This window comes from Dama dama, chromosome 15 (assembly GCF_033118175.1).
Source record: "Dama dama isolate Ldn47 chromosome 15, ASM3311817v1, whole genome shotgun sequence".
NCBI classification, from domain to species: domain Eukaryota; kingdom Metazoa; phylum Chordata; class Mammalia; order Artiodactyla; family Cervidae; genus Dama; species Dama dama.
This window is the reverse complement of record NC_083695.1, coordinates 62348994-62374730: the sequence shown is the minus strand read 5'-3', so window position 1 is coordinate 62374730 and position 25737 is coordinate 62348994. Positions and strand designations below refer to the sequence as shown.

At 40.9% G+C, this 25737-nt stretch overlaps 1 protein-coding gene across 2 annotated transcripts in view; it reads right to left on the bottom strand.

Moving 5' to 3' along the window:
* Positions 1-24190, bottom strand: part of TBC1D12 (TBC1 domain family member 12) — an 87756-nt gene extending 63566 nt beyond the window's left edge. Inside the window, exon 1 of one of the 2 annotated variants that reach the window (XM_061162217.1) lies at positions 23112-24190. In XM_061162217.1, coding sequence (XP_061018200.1) covers positions 23112-24049 — 938 coding nt within the window. In that variant the 5' untranslated portion in view covers positions 24050-24190. The remainder of the gene's footprint in view (positions 1-23111) is intronic. The other variant, XM_061162218.1, reaches the window with a different exon arrangement.
* Between the last annotated feature and the right edge of the window lie 1547 nt (positions 24191-25737).

Below are 25737 nucleotides of genomic sequence, written 5' to 3'. Positions count from 1 at the left end.
ACCAGCTGGAATCAAGATTGCCAGGAGAAATATCAACAACCTCATATATGCAGATGGTACCACTCTAATGGCAGAAAGTGAAGAGGAAATAAAGAGCCTCTTGAGAGCAGGAGAGTGGAGAACTGGCCTGAAACTCAACATTAAAAAACTAACATCATGGCATCTGGTCCCATCACTTCATGGCAAATAGATGGGGAAAAGGTTGAATCAGTGACAGATTTTATTTTCTTGGGCTCCAAAATCACTGCAGATGGTGACTGCAGCCATGAGATTAAAAGATGCTTGCTTCTTATAAGGAAAACTATGACAAACCTATACAATATATTAAAAAGCAAAGATCACTTTGTTGACAAAGGTCTGTATAGTCAAAGCAATGGGCAATCGTTTTTACATAGTCATGTACGGATGTGAGAGTTGGACCATAAAGAAGGCTGAGTGCCCAAGAATTGATGCTTTCCAACTGTGGTGCTAGAGAAGACTTTTGAGAGTTCCTTGGACTGCAAGGAGATGAAACCGTCAATTCTAATGGAAATCAACCCTAAATACTCATTGGAAGGATTGACGCTGACAGAAGATTCAATACTCTGGGCACCAGATGGGAAGAGCCAACTCGCTGGAAAAGACCCTGATGCTAGGAAAGACTGAAGGCAAAAGGAGAAGAGGATGGCAGAGGATGAGATGGTTAGCATCACCAACTCAATGGACATGTGCTATGCCTGTGCTCAGCCTCTTCAGTCATGTCTGACGCTTTGCGACCCCATGGACTGTAGCTTGCCAGGCTCCTCTGTCCATGAGATTCTCCAGAAAAGAATACTGGAGTGGGTTGCCATGCCCTCCTCCAGGGAAACTTGCCAACTCAGGGATCGAACCCGCAACTCCAGCATGTCCTGTGTTGCAGGCAGATGAATTTGAGCAAACTCAGGGAGAAAGTGAAGGACAGGGAAGCCTAGCATGCTGCAGTCCATGGGGTTGCAGAGTCAGACATGACATAGCAACTGAACAACAAAAACATCATCCTTCAATGTAAAAGACCAAATGTTTTGGAGATTGGTAACAAGGTAAGGTTGTCCACTCCCATGACTCCCCTCAAAAAAAATGTAAAATCCTCGTCAGGACACCAAGGCAAGAAAAATAAGTGTCGCAGAAAAGCTTCTAGAACTAATAATTTACCAGGGTTATAGGACAGAAAGCAAACAAAAATCAATCATATTTCTATATAGTATAGCAGTGAATATTTAGGAACTGAAATGTTAAAAATACATAATCTCTAAGAGTTCAAGTCCATGATGTTGCAGAGTCGGACACAATTGAGCGACTGAACTAAACTGATAATAGCTCAAAAATATTAAATATTTGACATAAATCTAAGAAAACATGACATAAATCTAAGAAAAGATAGTGGAGGTGATGGAATTTCAGCTGAGCTGTTTCAAGTCCTAAAAGATGATGCTGCTGAAGTGCTTCACTCAATATGCCAGCAAATTTGGGAAACTCAACAGTGGCCACAGGGCTGGAAAAGGTCAGTTTTCATTACAATCCCAAAGAAAGGCAATGCCAAAGCATATTCAAACTACCACACAATTGCACGCATCTCACACGTTGCAAAGTAATGCTCAAAATTCTCCAAGCCAGGTTTCAAGAGTACGTGAACCGAGAACTTCCAGATGTTCAGGCTGGATTTAGAAAAGGCAGAGGAACCAGAGATCAAATTGTCAACATCTGTTAGATCATTGAAAAACCAAGAGAGTTCCAGAAAAACATCTATTTCTGCTTTATTGACTACTCCTAAGCCTTCGACTGTGTGATCATAAAAAACTGTTGAAAATTCTTAAAGAGATGGGAATACCAGATCACCTGACCTACCTCCTGAGAAATCTGTATGCAGGTCAAGAAGCAGCAGTTAGAACTGGACATGGAACAATGGACTGGTTCCAAATTGGCAAAGGAGTATGTCAAGGCTGTATATTGTCACCCTGCTTACTTAACTGATATGCAGAGTACATCATACAAAATGCCAGGTTGGATGAAGCACAAGCTGGAATTAAGACTGCCGGGAGACATATCAATAACTTCAGATTTGCAGATGACTCCACTCTTATGGCAGAAAGTGAAGAGGAACTGAAGAGCCTCTTGATGAAAGTGAAAGAGGAGAGTGAAAAAGCTGGTTTAAAACTCAACATTGAAAAAACTAAGATATGGCATCTGGTCCCATCATTTCATGGCAAATAGATGGGGAAAAATGGAAACAGTGAGAGACTTTATTTTCTTGGGCTCCAAAATCACTGCAGATGGTGACTACAGCCATGAAATTTAATACACTTGCTCCTTGGAAGAAAAGTTAAGACCAATCTAGACAGCATATTAAAAAGCAGAGACATTACTTTACCAACAAAGGTCCGTCTATTCAAAGCTATGGCTTTTCCAGTAGTCATGTGTGGATGTGAGAGTTAAACCTTAAAAAAAGCTGAGCACTGAAGAATTGATGCTTTTGAACTGTGGTGTTGGAGAAGACTCTTCAGAGTCCTGTGGACTGCAAGGAGATCAAACCAGTCAATCCTAAAGGAAATCAGTCCTGAATATTCATTGAAAGGACTGATGCTGAAAGCTCCAATACTTTGGCCACCTGATATGAAGAACTGACTCATTAGAGAAGACCCTGATGCTGGGAAAGATTGAGGGCAGGAGGAGAAGGGAACAACAGAGGAAGAGATGGTTGCATGGCATCAGCGACTTGTTGCACATGAGTTTGAGTAAGCTCCAGGAGTTGGTGATGGACAGGAAAGCCTGGCATGCTGCAGTTCATGGGGGTCACAAAGAATCGGACACAACTGAGTGAATGAACTGAAGAAAACATAAGCAGAATGTGTATGCTGAAAGCTACAAAACTCTGATAAAAGAAGTTCATAAGACCAAAATTATAAACAAAGAAATATACTGTGTTTCAGGAATGGAAAATTCAACATAGTAAAGATGTTAATTCTCCCCAAGTTAATTAACAAAGAGTTCTGTAAATATAGATAAGCTGATTCTAAAATTGATGTGGAAAGGCAAAGGAAGCAGAATAGCCAAAACGATTTTGAAAATTTAATTAGTTGTCATTTTCTGCATTAGAATGTGAGCTTTATGGATGTTGCCACCTCATTAGACTGTGAGTTCCGTGTTGACCATTGTACCCTAGTGCTGTGCTTGCACACATAAATCAGTCTGCTGATTGAAGGCTGCAGAGAAAAAAATAACTGCTATCCTCAAATTAGCTGTCTTATCCATTCATGGTTGCTACAACAACAACAACAAAAACAAACACTTGGTGGTTTATAAACAAAAGACGCTTCTTCCCTCCAGTTATGGAGGCTGGGGAAATTTAAGATCAAGGCACTGGCAGATTCAGTGTCTGATGAGAGTTGGCTTCCTGGTTCATAGACCGTAGTCTTCTCACTGTGTCCTCACAAGGCAGAAGGCACAAGAGAGCTCTCTGGGCCTCTTTCATAAGGGCACTAATCCCATTCATGAGGGCTCCACACTTATGATCTAACCACATGCCAAAGGCCCCACCAGCAAACAGTATCACAATGGGGATTAGGTATCAACATACGAATTTTAGAGGTGACACACTCAGTCTATCACACTAGTCTAACGAAGTGCAGTCTGGGGAGCTATTATTTCTATGAAACTTTCTCCCCATGAGCCATTTCTTCTATAAATCACTCTCTCCTTATTTTACTTTCTATCTTATATAATAATCTGAATGCTACTTTTAAACTCTAAATGCATTGAGAAGTAGACTTGCGCTATTTCCACAATAACCTGCACGTAAGGTATTTAAACACTCAGGAAATTTTCATCTTTAAAACTAACACAGAATAAAAATTGACTGTCTTTCTTTTGGCATACAGTTCTACAACTTTTACCACATATAAAGATTCATTTGCCAGGTGGCTTAATGGTAAAGAATCCACCTGCCAGTGCAGGAGATGCAGTTTTGATTCCTGGCTGGGGAAGATTCCCTGAAGAAAATAGCAACGAGTGGGTTGCCTGGGAAATCCCATGGACAGAGGAGCCTGGTGGGCTACAGTTCATGAGGTCACAAAGAGTCAGTCAAAACTGCTCAGTAGCAACTAAGCACACACACACACAGATTTGTGTAACTATTACCTCAGTAGAGGTAATAAACATTTGCATCATCCCCAAAAAACTCAATCATGTTACCTTTTTGTAGTTACCCCTCCCAATTCCTGTAAAGCACTGAAATGAGCACAAAGATGGACTTAACAAGCCAGATTCAGTGCTAGAGGATTAATGTTGCTTCCCTCATCTCACGCTCCCTGGTAGTATCAACGTCATAAGCATTTCAATTTATGTTTGCAATGTGATCATCACTGGCTTTACCAGAAAGGTTTTATTCTAGCTCCTTCTTTTCCTGCTATACATTCTGTACTCAACAAGGGAGGATTCAGACAAACAGAAATTAAAGGGAGAGAATAACATATTAACTCATTCTGGCTAGAATAAACTTCAAAGTACAGGCAGAAAAGAATAGAGAATTTCATTTCTTGCCCCAAATCCTCAACCCTCTCTAATATCTATGGAAAAGTTTTAATTTTTGTTAACTGAGCATTAAAGACTCTTTACAATTTGGACTCAAATTATTTTTCCAACATTATTTTCTACTACCCTTTTTACAACTAGGAGAAATATATGTGACTTTAGAATACCTGCAACGTACTCCCACTTCTTTCACAGCATCTTTGTCCCATCCCTGACTGAAGCAGTAGCCCAAAATGGCCATATTTGTGTTTCATGGTCTTGCCCCTCAGTCAGCACTTGATTAAGTCGGACTGCTGATGAAACATGGATAAATCCATACGCAGGCTAAGACAATCAGATTTCCAGGATTTTTAAATAGAAGACTTAAAGATTGAGACAAATGACAATAAAAGCTCAAACTGATAAATCAGGTACAGTTGAAACAGCTTCTGCAGGTAAAAACCATGCACTGAACAACCAAGAGGCAGAAAAGAGACGAGAAAAGCCAAGCATTCCCTGGAAAACAGAAAAACCATTATTCCAAGTACTCTATAGCCCAGGTATATTTTATTTTCTGTCTTCAGAATGTGCACAAGATTCCTATTACAAGCCTACAATAAACTCTCCTGCATTTAAGTAGCTTAAGTTGGGTTATACTCCTTAAAACTAAATAACTCTAACTGTACTCTTTTTCACACATTCTTCAATTTCTTGCCTCTGAACTCTGGATAGCTACATAAATATCTTACCTTTTACAGTACAAACTAAATTGGTTACACATACTTAGAACTGTAATATATCAAATTTAAAACATTTCTACTTTTGCGCATCAAATGAAACTATCAAGAAAGTATAAAGGCAAACCATAAAACAGGAGAAAATATGTAATTTGTTTTGCTAATTAGAAAGGTGAAAGAAAATATTTACCTCACAAGTAGAAAAGTATAAAGGATACTTCAAAACTGGCAACAGCATAAAGGCAATACTTACAAAGTTCAGTATATTTCTTTTACATTATAACAGTATCAGTTACAGATGCTGTATTATGGATTTTACCACAAACTATATAAGTGAGTCCTTTAAATACAGACTGTTTTGCAAACACCCTGTTAACAGGAGTTGTAGGCTTCACCAAAATTAAACTGATATAGCTCTAACCACCCAAAGATGACCAAATTCAAGGGTGGCAGACCCCCAAGTCACTGAATTTATTTAATCCTTCAGAAGAGTACCGGAGGGGAGGGGAAGAAGAGTACCAGAGGTGAAATAATTTATGCTTGTTTATATAAATTTCAACTATTTACATATTATTATGTGTCTCACTATTTGCTTGGAGATGAATCTATTATATCTAGAATATTAGAGTAATTACTATAATTAATATATAACTGAACTTACTTAGTTGGCTTCCTAATGAATTTCAACTATGACTCTCCTCCACGTTCAATTTTTCAGTCTTATCTTACATGGGCCCAACTGATTTCTCTCCTACAGAAACATCTCCCAGAGAAAGGAATCAAACATACTTTGATTAATGATACTATTACTCCCAGAGTGACCATTCCAAAGGTTCCAATCATTTAACTATTAAGCCCTGGTACTTTTAAAAAAGCTTTTAATCCAATAAATCTTTGTGTTCATATGTACATGGCTCTATGTCTCTTTACAAAGACAAAAAACACATGTTTCATATCTGCAGGGAGTTTTCATTTTAGTAGAAGAGAAACATACACCTACAAGTAATGATGAAAGTCTCAACACTTTGTGTTTACCTCATTCAATCCTTAAAAGCAGGTGATGGGTACATGTCCACCATCCACTTCTATGAAGCAATATACAGAACTTGTGCATTGGATATAAAGACATGATTTTACTACTTTATTCTCACAGGATTTCCTCTGAAATTGATTCCCTTCTGCTCCACAACAATTACAAACTACTAGGTACAAAATAAATTAGAAGGATATTATGTATAGTCCATGGAATATAGCTAATACTTTACAATAATTTTATTTTTTAAAATTATTTTTAATTACTTTTTATTTGGCTGTACCAGGTCTCAGCTGTGGCATGCGGAATCTAGTTCCCTGACCAGGGATTGAATCTGGACCCACGGCATTGGGAGCATGGAGTCTTAGCCACTGGATCACCAGGGACATCCCTGTAATAACTTTAAATGGAGTATAACTCATAAATATCAGATCACTAGGTTATATATCTGTAATTAGTATAATATTGTAAATCAACTGTAATTGAATTTAAAGGGGAAAAAATTGGCCTAACAACTATTCTGGCTCTTCGCCCCTCCTCATCAAATTCTTTATAAAACATAGTAGACATAATTTTTCACATGACTCTCCAATTTCATATCATCCCACTTCCCTCAAAAATCAAAGTTACCTTCATTAAAGCTTCACAAAATGGCTACTGTGTAGGCACGTGTGTATGTTAGTTGCTCAGTTGTGTCCCAACTCTTCGCAGCCCCAGGTTGCCCCAGGTTGCCCCAGGTTCTCCAGGCAACAATACTGGAGTGGATTGCCATTTCTTCCTCCAGGGCATGTTCTGGACCCAGGGATCAAACTTGGGCCTCCCGCATTCCAGGCAGATTCTTTACCATCTGAGCCACCCGGGAAGCCCAAGGTAAGCATATATCACTGAATTTGTTAGTTAACTCTTCTGATAGAGACTGAATTTACATCAATGACTTGGATATCACACTTTAATAAAGAGACTGACAAGTACAGATAAACTACCACTACAGATAAACTATCCAAGTCCCAGTTTCTCAAGTCCCAAATCATCTGCTACGCTGCTACCAGAGTCACTGTTCTAAAACACAATCTTAAGCATGTTGCCCTTGTTTTGAAAACCCATCAAAGGTCTGGTATGCTGCCACCCCTCATGGAATCAATTAAAACTGTGTAGTTCTGTCACACAAACTCATTGATAATTTAGCCCCAACCTTTCTGTCTCCATTTTTGACACTTTACCTCACTTGCCCTAAGGTATTGTTCTATTGTTGCTATTGTTTAGTTGCTAAGTCACATCTGACTCTTTTGTGACCACGTAGAGTGTAGCCTGCCAGGCTCCTCTGTCCATGGGATTTCCCAGGCAAGAATACCACACTGGGTTGCCATTTCCTTCTCCAAGGGATCACCACAACCCAGGGATTGAACCTGCCTCTCCTGCACTGGCAGGCAGACTTTTCACTAACACTGAGCCACCAAGGAAGCCCTGTGTCCTAAGGTGAGGTCATACTAATAAGTCTCTACAGTTTCAAAAGTGCTGTGCTATTTCATGTATAATTCTGCATATGCTGTTGTGTGCCTGTACTGGCTTCAGCCTCATTCCAATCCAAACCCTCCTCCTCATCAGTAAAAACAAAACAAAACAGAAAAATTATGCATTCATGTTTCATCTAATGTAAAAAGTTCCCTAATGTCTTATGACCAAAGTTAATCACTCCTTCAGTGCCACTGATGCACCCTTGTATTTTCTTTTATAACACTAATCAGGTTTGTATTGTAAGTACTGATTTATATGATTCGCCCATCTTAAGTTTGTTATTAGAATATTTTTTCTCTAATTTCCTTAGTACCTCATATATATAATAGGGCTCAACAGCATTTGCTGAATGAATAAATGGTAAGAAAATGTCAAGCTAATTCATAAGAATTGTATATGCTTAGCTAGCAGGGTCAAAAACAGATTCAGTAGCAATTTTTAAATTTCTGAACAGCAATTATGTAAAAGAACTCACTTGTTCTTTGTGTCTCTAAAGGGCAAATGAGGACCAGGAACATTACAAAGAGATACACTGTTCTTTGACATAAAGAACCTTCTAACAATTAATACCCTCAATGGGCTGCATTGAGGAAATAGAGTTGCTTGTTAGTGAAAGAATTCAAGCAGAGGCCAAACCACATCTATCAGGTGCCTAAACTCTCTCACAATAGAGAGGCGGACACTTAGCTCTGGGGGTTGTTGTTTAGTTGACACTTTGCTCATCTGACCTAGAAGCACTTTCTGAATTGAACCCGTCTTCCAGGAGCACATTTAAAGTATCTCTACTGACCAAGGCACCTGTCTTTTATTCCACTTGGTGTTATGACATTTCCATCAAAATCAAAAGATTTTGGTGGTCTCACACAACAGCAAAACAATCTTATCTCTTCATTACAATGTGTAGCTAGTTATTATTTTAATCAAGAACACTTTATAGTGGTTAGCTTCTAATTTTCTTTCTTCACGCAGTATAATTCTCACTTGTGCTAACAATATAACTTATTTTGAAAGGTAATCACGGTCCTAGTATGGTATTCTTGTGCTTCTGGAAGTATATCACAAAGATGGACATCACTCTCTGGTTATAGGTTCAATTACTGTGCTGGTTACCTCATATCATTTTTATCAAAAGCTATATTTTTTAATCTTTAGACAACAAATTTTGTGTATTCAACACCCAATTATGAATTACAACAAATCTTTTGTTTTCCAAACAACACCCAAGCTCTTTAACTCTTGGTGTACTGATAAAATTAAAAAGTCAATTCAACATGGGTGAGCTAAGGAGTGTAAAGGGCTATGTAACCAAAAAAGCAACTCAAATTTTATCAGTCTTCACAACACAGAAACTACTTAGTCAATTAAGACTTTTAACGATTTAAAACTTCAATAACTTACTTCAAAACTTAAATTTATACATAATATATCTTCCTGATAATGAATAAGTTTCTTATGGGTGGCAGATTTAAATTGTTTGCTAATTTTACTATGGTCCTTGTAGAAGAAACTTACCTTTTAGCACTGGAGCTCAAGTAAGACTACATTTTGTAAAACTGTATATTGCATTTACCTTATACTTTGATATATGTAAACTGTAATATATGAATCTGTCATACTAACAACCTAAACTTTTAAAGTCTAAATTAAACCTTATATATAGGTTTTCGAAAAGGCAGAGGAACCAGAGATCAAATTGCCAACACTTGTTGGACCATCGAAAAAGCAAGAAAGTTTCAGAAAAACATCTATTTCTGCTTTATTGACTATGCAAAAGCCTTTGACTGTGTGGATCACAATAAACTGTGGAAAATTCTGAAAGAGATGGGAATACCTGACCACCTGACCTGCCTCTTGAGAAATCTGTATGCAGGTCAGGAAGTAACAGTTAGAACTGGGCATGGAAAGACAGACTGGTTCCAAATAGGAAAAGGAGTACGTCAAGGCTGTATACTATCACCCTGCTTATTTAACTTATATGCAGAGTACATCATGAGAAACGTTGGGCTGGAGGAAGCACAAGCTGGAATCAAGATTGCCGGGAGAAATATCAACAACTTCAGATATGCAGAAGATACCACCCTTATGGCAGAAAATGAAGAACAACTAAAGAGCCTCTTGATGAAAGTGAAAGAGGAAAGGAAAAAGTTGGCTTAAAGCTCAACATTCAGAAAACTAAGATCATGGCATCTGGTCCCATCACTTCATGGCAAATAGAAGGGGAAACAGTGGAAACAGTAGCAGACTTAATTTTTCTGGGCTCCAAAATCACTGCAGATGGTGACTGCAGCCATGAAATTAAAAGACGCTTACTCCTTGGAAGGAAAGTTATGACCAACCCAGACAGCATATTAAAAGCATAGACATTACTTTACCAACAAAGGTCTGCCTAGTCAAGGCTATGGTTTTTCCAGTGGTCATGTTATGGACATGAGATTTGGACTAGAAAGAAAGCTGAATGCCTAAGAATTAATGCTTTTGAACTGTGGTGTTGGAGAAGACTCTTGAGAGTCCCTTGGACTACAAGGAGATCCAACCAGTCCATCCTAAATGAAATCAGTCCTGGATATTCATTGGAAGGACTGATGTTGAAGCTGAAACTCCAATACTTTGGCCACCTGATGCAAAGAGCTGACTCATTTGAAAAGTCCCTGAGGTTGGCAAAGATTGAAGGCAGGAGGAGAAGGGGACGACAGAGGATAAGGTGGGATGGCATCACAGACTCAATGGATATGAGTTTGAGTAAACTCTGGGAGTTGGTGATAGACAGGGAGGTCTGGCGTGCTGCAGTCCATGGGGTCGCAAAGAGTCAGGCACGACTGAACTGAATTGATACAATCTGTCATTAAAAAATATTTCTTTTGCAAGACATAACCTGTTAAGAAGCCATGAAGGTGCTTAGTTGTTCAGTTGTGTCTGACTGTGACCCTATGGATTGTAACCCACCAGGCTCCTCTGTTGGAATTTTAGGCAGGAACACTGGAGTGAATTGCAATTTCCTCTTCCTGAGGATCTTCCCAACCCAGGGTCTGAATCTGTATCTCCTGTGGCTCCTGCATAGGCAGGTGGATTCTTTACCACTGAACCACCTGGGAAGCCCCAGGATGGGGATATTAGGGAAGTTGAGAGGAGGAGGCACAGCAGCAATCTTTAAGAAGTTGCCAGAAGCATCCCAGGGCATTGATATAAGCAGAATAGAAAAATAAATATGTAAATAACCTGTGGTAAGTGCACAGACAGAAGTACCGAGCTAACTTGCAGCTAACGCTTACTCTCTCCAGCAATTTTTCTCTGCACGAACCTCTTCAGACTCATTCTAACAGTTTCTCTCGTCTCTAAGGAAACCCCTACACTTTCCCAATATTGTCTCCTTTCTCACTACCTGAACTGGAATGCGTGAAAACAAAGTATTTATCTATAGCGTATTTTGTACTCCCCGTGCTGTTTTTAGAAAGGAGGTAAATGAACATTTTATGTTTTTCTAACAACAACAAAAACCAATACAGTGTTGTGGTCTTTGAATAACTTCTCTGGGACAGCAAAAGAAAAGCATTTTGCCTACTTGACTAGAAAATGACTACAAACAGTCTAGATGAAAACCAGATTTGGAAATTCTAAATAATGTAGTTGTATATTACAGTATTGGGGAATATATGAGAACACAGCACAGAATTTGATTTCAAAACTATCATGTTCATTTCCAAATTTAAAATGTTTTCATCTGTGTGAGGTTAGAGAGAGACAGAAGCAAGTACTGTTTTTAACCAAGAAATGTAACCCAAAATCAAATTTAAATTAAAAAGAAACTGAAAAGCAAATTCAAAGGTAAATTAAAAATTAAACACATTACCAAGTTAACTCTTAAACTAGCCCTAAGTAGGAATGTAATTTGTGGCTTGCTTTCCTAGGTAAACTTCTCTTAATCACAGGAAAGAGCCTGCTGAAAAGCCAGACAGTCACATGGGTTCCCCTCTCTTTCTTGTTTTGGCTACAGAAATAAGAAGTGCAAGAAAGGCTGAAGCAGCAAATTCTGGAGGGGAATAAGCCACGTGCAAAGTGCAGAATTTTTTCTTAAAGGCATGGAAAAGAATTACAACTACTCAGCAGAAGGAAGGAAAATTAATGCCCTTTTTGATAAACTATAAATAAGAAGTTAAGTTCTGACTCCATGTTGAAGAGGCCTAAGTAAAGTTTTTTGAGTTAAAGCTTTTCACAGAACATGTAAGTATGGCTATCTAAAACCACATAAAGTGAAAGTAAAAGAACTTTCCCACTAATAAAAAGGAAAACAGGATTTTAATTATGCAGAGATAGCTTCTCAATCTAGTGAAAGTTAGTAAAATACTTCTATATTTGTACTTATATCTGTTCTCTCCTGTATCTCTATTCATACTCATCAATTACATAGTACCTCAATATGACCCAATTTTAATTTTAAGTCAATAAAGCAATCTAACCTTTAAATGTATGTTGTACCTTCTTTTAGTTACCACCTGGAGAGCTCTGCCTATCAATAATTTCAGCTGACACCTGAACAACTCGAGGACTAGGGGGACCTAACATAGTCAAAAATCCCAGTATAATCTTACAGTCCGCCCTTCTTATCTGCAGTTCAGTTCAGTTCAGTCGCTCAGTCATGTCTGACTCTTTGCGATCCCATGGACTGCAGCACGCCAGGCTTCCCTGTCTATCACCAACTCCTGTCTATCATCAACTCTTGTTTAAACTCACATCCATCAAGTCGGTGATGCCATCCAATCATCTCATCCTCTGTCATCCCCTTTTCCTCTACACCCAGAATTCAATCAACAGAGGATGGTGTAGGACTGTAGTATTTATTATTGAAAAAAATCCACATGTAAGTGGACCCGGGCAGTTCAAACTCCTGTTTGAAAACAGTCAACTGTATTTCACAAATTATAGTGTGTAACCATTTTCATGGTTTTTCCAGTGGTTATGTATGGATGTGAGAGTTGGACTGTGAAGAAAGCTGAGCACCAAAGAATTGATGCTTTTGAACTGTGGTGCTGGAGAAGACTCTTGAGAGTCCCTTGGACTGCGGGGAGATCTAACCAGTCCATCCTAAAGGACATCAGTCCTGGGTATTCATTGGAAGGACCGATGCTGAAGCTGAAATTCCAGTACTTTGGCCACCTCATGCAAAGAGGTGACTCACTGGAAAAGACCCTGATGCTGGGAGGGATTGGGGGCAGGAGGAGAAGGGACGACAGAGGATGAGATGGTTGGATGGCATCACCGACTCGATGGACATGAGTTTGAATAAACTCCGGGACTTGGTGATGGACAGAGAGGCCTGGCGTGCTGCGATTCATGGGGTCGCAAAGAGTCAGACACGACTGAGCAACTGAACTAAGTGAACCACTTTCATCAGAATCACTTGAGAAATCCTGTTAAACATTTGGATTCCTACTGGACCCCAACCAAGATCTACAGAATCAAAAAGAGTACTCAAGGAATTCACATCCCACCCCATCCCCTACCACAGGTAATTTTAAACACTGATGCTGCTGCTACTGCTAAGCCACTTCAGTTGTGTCCGACTCTTTGTGACCCTATAGACAATAGCCCGCCAGACTTCTCTGTCCATGGGATTCTCCAGGCAAGAATACTGGAGTGGATTGCCATGCCTCCTCTAGGGGATCTTCCTGACCGAGGGATTGAACCTGGGTATCTGATATCTCCTGCACTGGCAGGCAGGTTCTTTACCACTAGACCCACCTGGAAAGCCCAGTTTTAAACACTAATGTTTAATAACTACTGTAGTAGGGTCTAAGCAACAAGCAATCAGAACTCCCTGGGGACAACTTTAATGTAGTCAATAGGGTTCCTAGGAATAGGAATAAGCCACCTCAAAAAGGTCTGTCTTTCCCTTTCTGAATAATACATTTGGAGATGTGTAACAAATGTATCACTTCAAAATCTCCCAATGTTTCCACATTTCCCCATAGTTTTCCTACCACAACATACTAAGTATAAAATATATGAGTAAGCCAAGTTAAACAGCTCATGAATTTAAACTTAAAAAGTGTCTTTCCCTGTCTATGTAAAGTCCTTAAAACAATAAAAGATACAAATATTTTAATCTTTCTCAACATTCTCTCCTTTCAGTTCCTTCTCAGATTTGCTTTTTAGGCAAAGCTTCAAGACTTCTAGAAATGCTGTATCATTACACCAGAGTCCACTTTAATACCCATCCAATCCCGAAAACAAACTGTTTTAAAATCTACTACATAAATTGTGCAATGCTTCTTTAGTGAGTACACAAAAAATTCATCCCAGGCTCTCCCTTTTTTTAAACCAGTGATTTCAGTGAGGGAGTTGGGAAAGGAATTGTGGCTATCTTCTGTAGTCTGAATAATAAGATGTGGGTCCTCACTATACACCACATAATAAATACAAGGCATTTACCATATTATCTCATTTAACGCTCATGATAATCCCATGAGATAGCTATCGTTATTACCCACATTTTATGGATGAGTTGTCTAAGGTCCAGAGAGGTCAAGTTACCTATCCGTAAGTTTACAGCTAGTAAGCTAATTTTCATTCCAATCCCAAAGAAGGCCAATGCCAAAGAATGTTCAAACTATCATACAATTGAGCTCATTTCACATGCTAGCAGGGTTATGCTCAAAGTTCTTCAAGCTAGGTTTCAGCAGTCCATGAACAACTTTCAAACGTAAAAACTCTGTTTAGAAGAGGCAGGAACCAGAGATCAAACTGCCAACATGGAGAAAGCAAGAGAATTCAGAAAAACATCTACTTCTGCTTCACTGACTCTAAGAAAACCTTTGCCTGTGTGAATCACAACAAACTGAAAAATTCTTAAAGAGATGAGAATACCAGATCACCTTACCTGTCTCCTGAGAAACTCGTACGTGGGTCAAGAAGAAACAGAACCAGATGCAGAACAACTGACTGGTTCAAAATTGGGAAAGGAGTATGACAAGGCAGTATATTTTCACCTGGCTTATTTAACTTATATGCAGAGTACATCATACAAAATGCCGGGCTGAATGAATCACCAGCTGGAATCAAGATTGCCAGGAGAAATATCAACAACCTCATATATGCAGATGATACCACTCTAATGGCAGAAAGTGAAGAGGAAATAAAGAGCCTCTTGATAAGGGTGAAACAGGAGAGTGAAAAAGCTGGCTTGAAATTCAACGTTAAAAAAACTAAGATCATGGCATCTGGTCCCATTACATCATGGCAAACATTTGGGGAAAAAGTTGAATCAGTGATAGATTTTATTTTCTTGGGCTCCAAAAATCACTGCAGATGGTGACTACAGCCATGAAATTAAAAGATGCTTGCTTCTTATAAGGAAAACTATGACAAACCTATACAGTATATTAAAAAGCAAAGACAACACTTTGCTGACAAAGGTCTGTATAGTCAAAGCAATGGTGCTTCCAGTAGTCATGTACAGGTGTGAGAGTTGGACCATAAAGAAGGCTGAGTGCCCAAGAATTGATACTTTAGAACTGCAGTGCTAAAGACTCCCGAGAGTTCCTTGGACTGCAAGGAGATCAAACCAGTCAAGCCTAACGGAAATTAACCGTAAATACTCATTGGAAGGACTGATGCTGAAGCTGAAGCTCTAATAGTTTGGCCACCTGATGGAAGAGCCAACTCACTGGAAAAGACCCTGATGCTAGGAAAGATTGAAGGCGAAAGAAGAGGGCGGCAGAGGATGGATGGTTAGACAGCACCACTGACTCGATCGGCATGTGCAGTGCCTGTGCTCAGTCACTTCAGTCATGTCAGACTCTGTTTGACCCCATGGACTGTAGCCTCCTCTGTCCATGGGATTCTCCAGGCAAGAACACTGGAGTACGTTGTCATGAGACGGTTAGATGGTATCATCAAATCAATGGACATGAATTTGAACAAACTCTGGGAGATGGTGGAGGACAAAGGAGCCTGGTGTGCTGCAGTGCATGGGGTCACAAACAGTCAGACACAACGTAGTGACTAAAAAACAACAAGCTAATTCAAGCAGTCTAACTCCACAATCAGCATCTTTAAGCAGTACACTATAACCATCCAGGGCTTCCCTTGTGGCTCTGCTGGTAAAGAATCCGCCTGCCATGAAGGAGACCTGAGTTCAATCTCTGGGTTGGGAAGATCCCTTGGAGAAGGGAAAGGCTACCGACTCCAGTATTCTGGCCTGGAAAATTCCATGGACTGTATAGTCCAAGTGGTTGCAAACAGTCAGACACGACCGAGCAACTTTTGTTTCACTTTACTTCACTTCCATATCCATCCTATAGCTTAAAGATTCCACCTGCCAAGGGCAAGTCCCCTGAATCCAACTAAGGGTTGTGGATTATCAAGCATCTCACCTTTTTAATGTGCTTTTAGGTTATTTTGCAGTATGACAAGGCTAGGGACTGTTGTACTAAGTGATCAGTTCCCCAAAGCGGCACACTGGCAAACAGAAAAAACTCATGGTCTGGAAGTTCAAGTATCCAACTTCAATTCACTGATTAACTAGAATTTACTTATTATCTTACTCTCTCTCTTTCCTACTCCAAAGAAATTATGAAGAAAAAAAAAATCTAGAATTGCTAAGGAAAAAAAAAAAAGAGAGCTGTTGGTCTGTTTATGAGACTGCCTGCTTATGAGACACTAAACAAAGATCACTGAAAAAAAATAAAATAAAATAAACAAAGATCACTGATGTTTAGACTGATGTTTAGCATGATTACTCTCAGGTAGAGTTAGGCCTTTACCAAAAAAATGTTCAAGGTAGAATTCAGAGTTGAAGGGGTATTTCTATCCCTGGCAACTTTTTCATTTTATAGATGAAAAAACATGCTATTTTTTTTAAAAGCATTCTCTTTAACTCAATTCAATTCACATTTGTAGTATTTAACCAACAAATATTTGAGGTTTACAATAGTGTATTGGAGCTGAAAGGCACTCTGAATCTCCAAATTTCACAGATGAGAAAAGTGAAGTGAAGAAATTTAGTGATTTGCCCAAGATCACATAAATTATTTAATGATACAAGAAAAGAAACTACCCAGGACAAAAGTCAAGTTTCTTATTTCTCAAGACAATAGTATTTTCACTACACTTCTTATAATTCACAGAAATCAATGTATTAGCTTCAAGCCCCAGGAATCATACCTATCCCTAGTTCTGATATTTTTTTAATTAACTCTCTGTCTCTGGGCAAATAGCTATAAAATAAAAATAAACCCTATCTTTCTTAGGTCACAGGAATATTTCAGGAATCAAAAAAATTATAAAGGAAAAACATATTAAAATAATTTTGTAAAAATATGAAATTATGTAAAATTAAAATATACTTGACATTTTTTTTCTAGAGGCAAATGGGTACTGGTTGTTAAATCCAAATAATCTAAACTGAAAAGCTTTAAAACACATTGCTTTAGATCACCTGAACTCGTTAACATCTCTAGTTCATTTCCAATACTAAATTAATACCATCTTACTAAGTGATGGCTAGCAAATAGAAGCTAACCCTGATTTTCCATAGAGTATTAAAGAATGAATAAAGGGATTCCTAAAATTCCTTCTACTTTAAACAGTTCTGATTTTACAGTAAACCACAATAGTTTCCCAAATAAAAGTCTTACAGCCAACAGTAAAGGTGTGGTGCACACGTGCTCAGTTGTGTCCGACTCTGTGACCCCATGGACGGTAGGCAGTCAGGCTCCTCTGTCCATGGACTCTTCCAAGCAAGAATACTGGAGCGGATTGTACTTCCTTCTCCAGTGGATCTTCCCAACCCAGGGATCAAACCCAAGTCTCCTGTATCTCTTGCATTGGCAGGCAGATTCTTTACCACTGAGCCACCTGGGAAGGCTCTTTTAGTCAATAACTCTATGCCAAACAAAGCGTGGAGTTTAACTAGTAATAACGTACAAATGATGGATTCTTAGTTGTGACAAATGTACCACAGTTATGTGATACTGTCAACAGGAGAACTGGACGAGGGATATATCAGAACTTTCTATAGTACCTTTACAACTTTTCTATAAACATAAAACTATTCTTAAAAAAGTATCTTAAAAAATAAAAAGTCTCAAAAAATAAAATAAAAAAGTAAATCTCTGTGTCTTACCACGGAAGCCTGGATTCTTAACCAATGCACCACCAGGGAAGTCCCAATTCCAAGTTAATATTAGAGTCTGCTTTGCTTATTAGGGCTTAGTGTTAAAATGTTAGTTTAGTTTAGCACTTCAAAATAATGTTTGAGTGATTAAAATTAACTAAGTCCCACAAAAATTAGAGTTTCCCAATACTTTCTACGGAGAAGACAATGGCACCCCACTCCAGTACTCTTGCCTGGAAAATCCCATGGATGGAGGAGCCTGGTAGGCTGCAGTCCATGGGGTCGCGAAGAGTCGGACATGGCTGAGCAACTTCACTTTCACTTTTCACTTTTATGCATTGGAGAAGGAAATGGCAACCCACTCCAGTGTCCTTGCCTGGAGAATCCCAGGGATGGGGTTGCACAGAGTCCGACACAACTGAAGTGACTTAGCAGTAGCAATACTTTCTACTGAATTTATATTCAGATGATTACATCTCTAACCATGAACTACTTGAATCAATGTTGGGTTTCTAATGGTTTGGTATAGGTAACTAGTGCTTTGCAGTTAGTTGTTGTTTTTTTTAAGAAATTATTGAATCTGAGCTGGGGGAGAGGGCTAGACATAAGAAAAGGGAACAAAACACTCTTCAGCCATTAGCTCCCCAATCTAATATTATAATGGGTAGCTTCACAACACTCTAAAATCTTAAAAGACTCATTTTTATTCTAAAACAACTAATTAGACATTCTTTTCAGTTTTTCTAAAATTTTACACATTTTAATTATATTAATATAAAAGTAATGTCCAACAGAATTTCCTTAGTGACACATTAATGAATATTTTTATAGTATTGTACTAACAAAAAATTAATGTTTAGAGTAAGATATATCTTAATTCTCCTTTTAAATAATCATACCACACCTCTTATAAAGAACTGTTTGCTTTGGGGAGCTATAAAAATCTTTTAAAACTTATCAGAGGTTTGATATTTTACCTTTTCTTTATTGAAATGTTAAAGAAGGGATTTTTTTTTTTTTGAGAAACTGGTCCTGAAACTGTGGCTTTTATTTTAGTTGACTGGGAAGAATACACACTGTAGGACAAATAAGCGAGTACTATCTGATGAAGGTCAATGATGGCTCAGTTCGGTGAATAATGATTTCATCAACTAGTGTACAACAACTAAATTTTGAGTAGTAGTGAAAATATGGTTGATTTTGTTGTTTCTGAGAATCTTAAACTAAGAAAAATTATAACAGAAATTTCAAAAATTCTCAATATCATAACAAAAAGTATATTCTCAACAATTTTCATAGTGGGGAGATTAGAGACTGCCTATATATGAAAGTCGCTCAGTCATGTCTGACTCTGCGACCCCATGGACTATATAGTCCATGGAATTCTCCAGGCCAGAATACTGGAGTGGGTAACCCTTCACTTCTCCAGGGGATCTTCCCAGCTCAGGGATTGAACCCAGGTCTCCCACATTGCAGGTGGGTTCTTTACCATCTGAGCCACAAGGGACGCCTAATATGTGAAAAGAAACCACTAAATGAGCCTACATTGCTAGTCTTCCCTGTTCAGCTACCCATAATAAAAAGAGATCCACAAAAATAATTTTGTGCAACGTTTAGGAAGTTTCAGAGTTGGTAACTACAGGGTAAACTACATGAATCTCTATGTTCCAGAATCTATAAAATCAATCTATAAAAATTTATATAAATTCCAGAATCTAAAGTTTATCTTTCAGATAGAAGAAAAAAAATCTTTAGTATTTTTTCCCTACCTTAGTCATGCCCTTTTAAGGTACTAAATTCTTGTGATTTATCATGCAGATTTTGTATTTTAAAAATATATATATTAACACTATCAGGAGACACAGATACATACTTGTGTGTTTCTAAACAACAGTGACTTTGCCAGTGCAATCAGAACAAAAGTATTCGAGTATTAATACTCAAAAGTATTAAATGTCTTTTAAAATATACCTATTAAGAGCATACATAAAAAACAAACAAAAAGGAGTGTATAACTTAAAAAACAAACCAGTCTAGTTTGAAGACAAGACATGGATTTGCTTAAAGGACCCATAAAAATGGTTTAAAGTTACTTCACTTTCAGAACAGAATAATAAACATACCCTTGAGAAACAAAGGCTAGCCTACAAACACAAGGGGTTTGTCTTAGCTTTCATCTTCTCACTGCTAGGTTGGTGAGAGTGGCAGCAGTGGTATGTACCTAGCACTTCAAAACTTTAGAGATAGGAAAAGGCCAAAGACCTGGGGGAATGTTACTTCTGCCGCTGCTGCTGCTGCTAAGTCGCTTCAGTCGTGTCCAACTCTGTGCGACCCCACAGACGGCAGCCCACCAGGCTCCCCCGTCCCTGGGATTCCCCACGCAAGAATACTGGAGTGGGTTGCCATTTCCTTCTCCAATGCATGCTGCTGCTGCTGCTAAGTCACTTCAGTTGTGTCCGACTCTGTGAGACCCCATGGACAGCGGTCCACCAGGCTCCCCTGTCCACAGGATTCTCCAGGCAAGAATACTGGAGTGGGTTGCCATGTCCTTCTCCTGAATGTTACCTCCAGGGCTCCCGTAATCAAGTCACTATAAACACAGATGCCCATGGGCAGCTGAGGCAAGCTCCCAACAGAGTCTGAACTAGAACTCATTTCATCTAGAAGGAAGGGCAAGCAGGAAGGAGATAATGAGAACTGTCCCATTTTGGACCAAATTCCTTTTTCTCCCACATGATTTCTATCCTACTCAGTGAGGCTTTTGTAAATGATATGCCTTGACTGAACAAATTTCTGTAGTAACAAATAAACAGAGCCATAAAATGGTCCACTCTCTTCACTTGTAAAAGGTTAAAACAAACATGAAACCAGTCTTTTAAAGTATTTCTTGTTATAGATTTTTTGACCCAGATAAGAGAAAGAGAGGAAATGGAAAGGAGAAGGGAAAGATTTAGATAATCAGGTGGGAAAGAAAAAAGTCACAGGTAAACGTAAGTTATGATTGAATTCCTGGACTGAAAATCAGGAAGCCTGGTTTCTAACCCAGCTCTGCCATTAGCTGACAACTGTTTATGGGAAGAAAAACACTCTGAGGTTGTAGGGAGAAGAGAAATTTCTGATTATTCTTTTTGGAAATAGATTTGTTCAAAATTACACTACCTAGAGAACAGTAAAAGAGGGACAGACCATGAAAGTTGTCACTTCAACACAATCTGAATGGGATTCTTCATACAACACTAGATATTTTAGATTCAGAAATGAAGGTCATAGTCTTTGCCTTGAAGGTGTTCAGCATGCAGTTAAGGTTTTGACTAAAGGTTAACAGAAAAACAGTCCTAATGTCTGATTCTGTCCTTTCCCAAGAATGTTATATGAAGGAAGCAATGATGCTTAGAATCTTGACATTCATATCTCAAAAGTGAAGCTTAGAGAAATTAACTTCAGGGGACCTAAGTTTACTGACTTTCCACTCAGTGCTCTGATACACATGAAAAGTATATCATATGAATATCAACTAAGCCATATGAATGTCAACTAGCTATGCCCTCCAAAGTCCTGTTCAAGTCTAAAACTGCATGATACCTAACATCAAAACATGACCAATAAATATGCACAAGTTCCACAAAAAAAAGTCAAAAAAAAAAAAAACCAACAAAATACCTACAGGCTTCACACACCTTAAGAGCTTTAAAAATATTGCCACTACTAGCTTTAAGTATGTCTCTGCACAGATCTTTGCACAATTTGAGGCACAAACACACATTTCACTACTATATATATTGTCCTATGCGTAAAACAGGGCTGCTCTGGTAGCTCAGCTGGTAAAGATTCTGCCTGCAATGCAGGAGATCTGGGTTTGATCCCTGGGTGTAAAGATCCTCTGGAGGAGGGCACTGGCAACCCACTCCAGCATTCTTGCCTGGAGAATCCCCATGGACAGAGGAGCCTGGTGGGCTACCTTCTGTGGTCATAAAGAGTTGGACACCACTGAGCAACTAAATACACACATGACTAAAACATAATGAGGATTTCCCCAATCTTGATTTAAATAACTTCAGAATTTATTTGTAAATGTACACAAGCAGGAAAAAATAAAAGTTACTAGAGTAAAAAAGGGAATAAGAAACACTAATTTCAATCAGAAAACTGTGAGTCTACAGATACGCACACTGCTTGCATATCCTCTCAAACCTGAGACTCATTACTTTGTTTCTTTATTTCTGGTTTTTGTCATGATCCCTGAAAAGGGAACAAAAACACAGAAGAAAGGAGAAAGAACTTTGAAAGGGAGGGTTTTCCAAGTTGGAAATATTTTCCTATTTGTCTAGAGACTTAAAAAAAAAAGTGTGTCAAAATCTGACTCACAGGACACTGCTTTTTCACTAAAGTGAATTAAGATGAGTATTTTCTAACGACATATTTATCCCTATCAACGTCCCACTGAGAAACTGCAATGTCCAGCACCACAATTTAACTTGAAGACTAGCAGGACAAATCACATATACGACACCATAAAAATTTAACAGAAGTTGCCGAAAAAAAGTATAGGTCTATCTGGCAAAAGTGGGGAAAAGGAATTTTCTAGATAAAGTGCCACAGTAATTTGGTTTTAAAGGCTGGATCAAATTTTAAACACTAAACTGACGTTATTTTAATAAAGGCCACTGAAACAGGCTGTTAAACGCTATGAAACTCAACCACGTCTAATTTCAATAATTCCCAATCTACTCGAATGGGTTTAGATTCCACGCAAAGAGACTTCCCTTTCTCTTTCACAACCGCACCAGTACACACACATCCCGCACCAGTACACACACACCCCGCACCGCACCGCCACCCGCCCCTAAATCCCAACAGTATAGTACACGCGACGAAGAAGGCTGTCTATTTCTCTGGAAGAGGCAAAACTGTAGATATGGCACTAGCACGCTGGCCTAAATTCACAGAAACCAGATGTGAATGGCAGGTACAGCGTCCAGCTCAGGGAAACACCAAGATTGGCTCCCCGCGCTCACAACTTCTCCGATCCAGACGCGCAACACAATGCAGACCTAGTTCCTGGTCCCTCCTGTAACAAATCAAAGCTCAATCCTGATGCCAGCGAGAGCCACGCTGAGGCTGCACTCACGTCGCTATCCGCCCGCTCCCGGCCCCGAGCCCGCCCGGAACCCCGGAGTAGCCTGAGCTGTACCTGGCGAAGAAGTCGGCGAAGCCGCCGCTCCGTCGAGCCCGAGTCGAGGGCCCGGCAGGGCCCTGTTCCGCGGCCGGCAAGGACACCGGCGCCCCCGCCGGCGGCAGGTGGTCGCGGGCGCTTTGGCAGCGGCTCACCTCGAACGTATTCCGAGAGTTCAAGTGAACGTCAGAGAAACCGACGCGCGGCTTGGCGCCGGAGCCCCCACTAGTCCTCTCCGCCGAGGTGATGGGCGACGCGCCCTCCTCGGAACCCCCGGCTCCGGCTCCCGGCCGCTCCAAGTCCTCGCTGCCGCTGCCGTCGCTGGTCGAACTGTCCCTCGCGCCGCTGCCCGCGCCCTCGGGCTCCTCGGCGTCCGCCGCCTCCAGGCAGCAGCTCCGCAGTGGGTCCTCGAGCGGCGCGGCCCAGTCAGACAGGATGCCCGCGCCGTCCGCGCCCTCGTCGCCAGGCCCGTCCGGACCGAGGCGGCGGTGGCGCGGTTCCCGGCTGCCGGCGCGGGCCAGGTCGCGAGAGTCCTGACCCAGCAGAAAGCCCGAGTCCCCGTTGGTCATGCCACCGTGTCGCGCCGAGCCAGCATCCACCGCCTCCGCGTCCCGGTGCTTGGAGCCGGCGTCCGGCTGGCAGGCGTCCGAGCGCGGGGCTGCCGAGGGCGGCAGACCACAGGAGTGGCCGGCGGGGAGCGGACAGTAGCACAGCCCGGGCTCCAGCTGTGCCCCGGCCGCCGCGAGGTAACGCCGAAGGAGCTGCTGAGGCGGCGGCGTCTCCTCCTCCTCCTCCTCCTCCTCCTCTTCGGGAGGCTCCACAGCGCCGACGCCTCCGCCAAAGCCGCCTGTGGCCCGAATCATTTTCCCGTCCAGGCCCGCGGAATCGGGCGCCGGCAAAGGGAGCAACTTGGGGTTTCTTGCCGAGCAGCCTGCGGCATCCTCCGGACCCACCATCTGTGGCCGGGTGAGCGCCGCCGGAGGAGGCAGCGGAAGCTCCCCAGCACAGGCTTGGCCGGGGAAGAGCCCTGAACGCTGGGACCGCAGCGGCTACCGCCGCAACGTTCCCAGACCCACCCCTCCCTCCCGGGAATTCGGGCAGTTGCAGGAGGGCGGGCACGCGCCTGGGCTCGCGCACGCGCAAAAGCCAGACCGGTCAAGCTCCGACCTGGAGATTCCGCGAACCATAGAGACGGTAGCTAGAGAGACCCACTCCGTGACACTGCGACCGGCAATCTAGGATCAGCCCTCTGGACAGTGGAGGCTGGTTGGCCCACTCCGAACAGGACGACCATTAGGGAAGCCCGGGTATGCCTCCCTTAGCAAAAATTCACTTGATGTACTTATATCGGGCTTCCCTGGTGGCTCAGATGGTAAAGAATCCGCCTCCCAATACAGAAGACCTGGGTTCCATCCCTGAGTCAGGAAGATTCTTTGCAGAAGGAAATGGCAATTCTCTCCAGTATTCTTGCCTGGAGAATTCCATGGACAGAGGAAACGGTCAGGATACAGTTCATGGAGTCACAAAGAGTTGCACACCAATGAGCGACTAACACAATTTATGGGAATAGAATACAGGATTTAGAATAAGTCCTTCCACCTCTAGTTTATATCCACCGCTCCATCCCCACTATTCAGGGCTGTTTTCATCTCAAGTTAACACGCTTCCTTCTCCACTTCATCTTTCCCAATATTAGCAAAGTTATGTTTCCCATATAGGACAACGTTTCATCGTATCACTCTTAAAGATTTCCATTATCACTTGAGGAGATAGAAGTAGAGTCAGGCAGAGAGGGCTATTGAAATAATTCCAGCACCCCATGAAAATGGATTAAAATGGGGTGATAACCAATGAATGGAAATGAAGTCTATTTAAAGTAGAAATCCCAAGATGTGATAACTGTGCAGACAGAAGGATTGAAGAGAGTGTTACCGAACATTACCAAGTCCATGTGCCCAACAGATAGGCCAAAACAATGCTAAAATATTGGAGTTTGGAACAGAGAAACGTTTATTACAGCACCATGCAAGGAGATGGGTGGCTCATACCTTAACCCCAAAGTTACTGAAAGCTTTCATCAAAGCACTTTATGGTTAGTTGCAACTTCTTGGTGTCAGAGCCTTTGTTCTTAAAGTCAGGTCATGGTCAGGTAACGATGTTCCTGTAAACCTCTACCAAACGAATGTTATTCTCTGTCCTGACAAGAAAGGGCAAGGTCCCAAGGTACAACTTTTAACCTCCAAGGTCCAGGTCCTGGCTAAGAGGAAGCAGAGCTCAGCTGGCGGTTCCCTCAGGGTCAGGTTCCCCAGACCCTCACCAACTGTCATCACTGAGAGAGCCAGGCACCTAACTCATCTGGCCGTCAGGCTTCTCAGGCCACCCAAAGCGGGACACCACGTCCCACACACTGTGACCCAGACCGACCACCGCTACTATTTGGTCCCAGAGTCAAGGATGGGGGGAGAGGTTCACCGCTGCCTCAAGACCTGGGCCAAGGCCAGTGGAGGGCCTTGATGAGGGCTCTTAAGTCCTACAGAACATAGCTCCAAGCCTGTTCTCTTGGTGCCCAAGCTCACTCACTGACCAAAGGCCAAATGAACTGGAGGGCCCTAGGGAGAAGGCCAGGATCCACTTTTTACCTCAT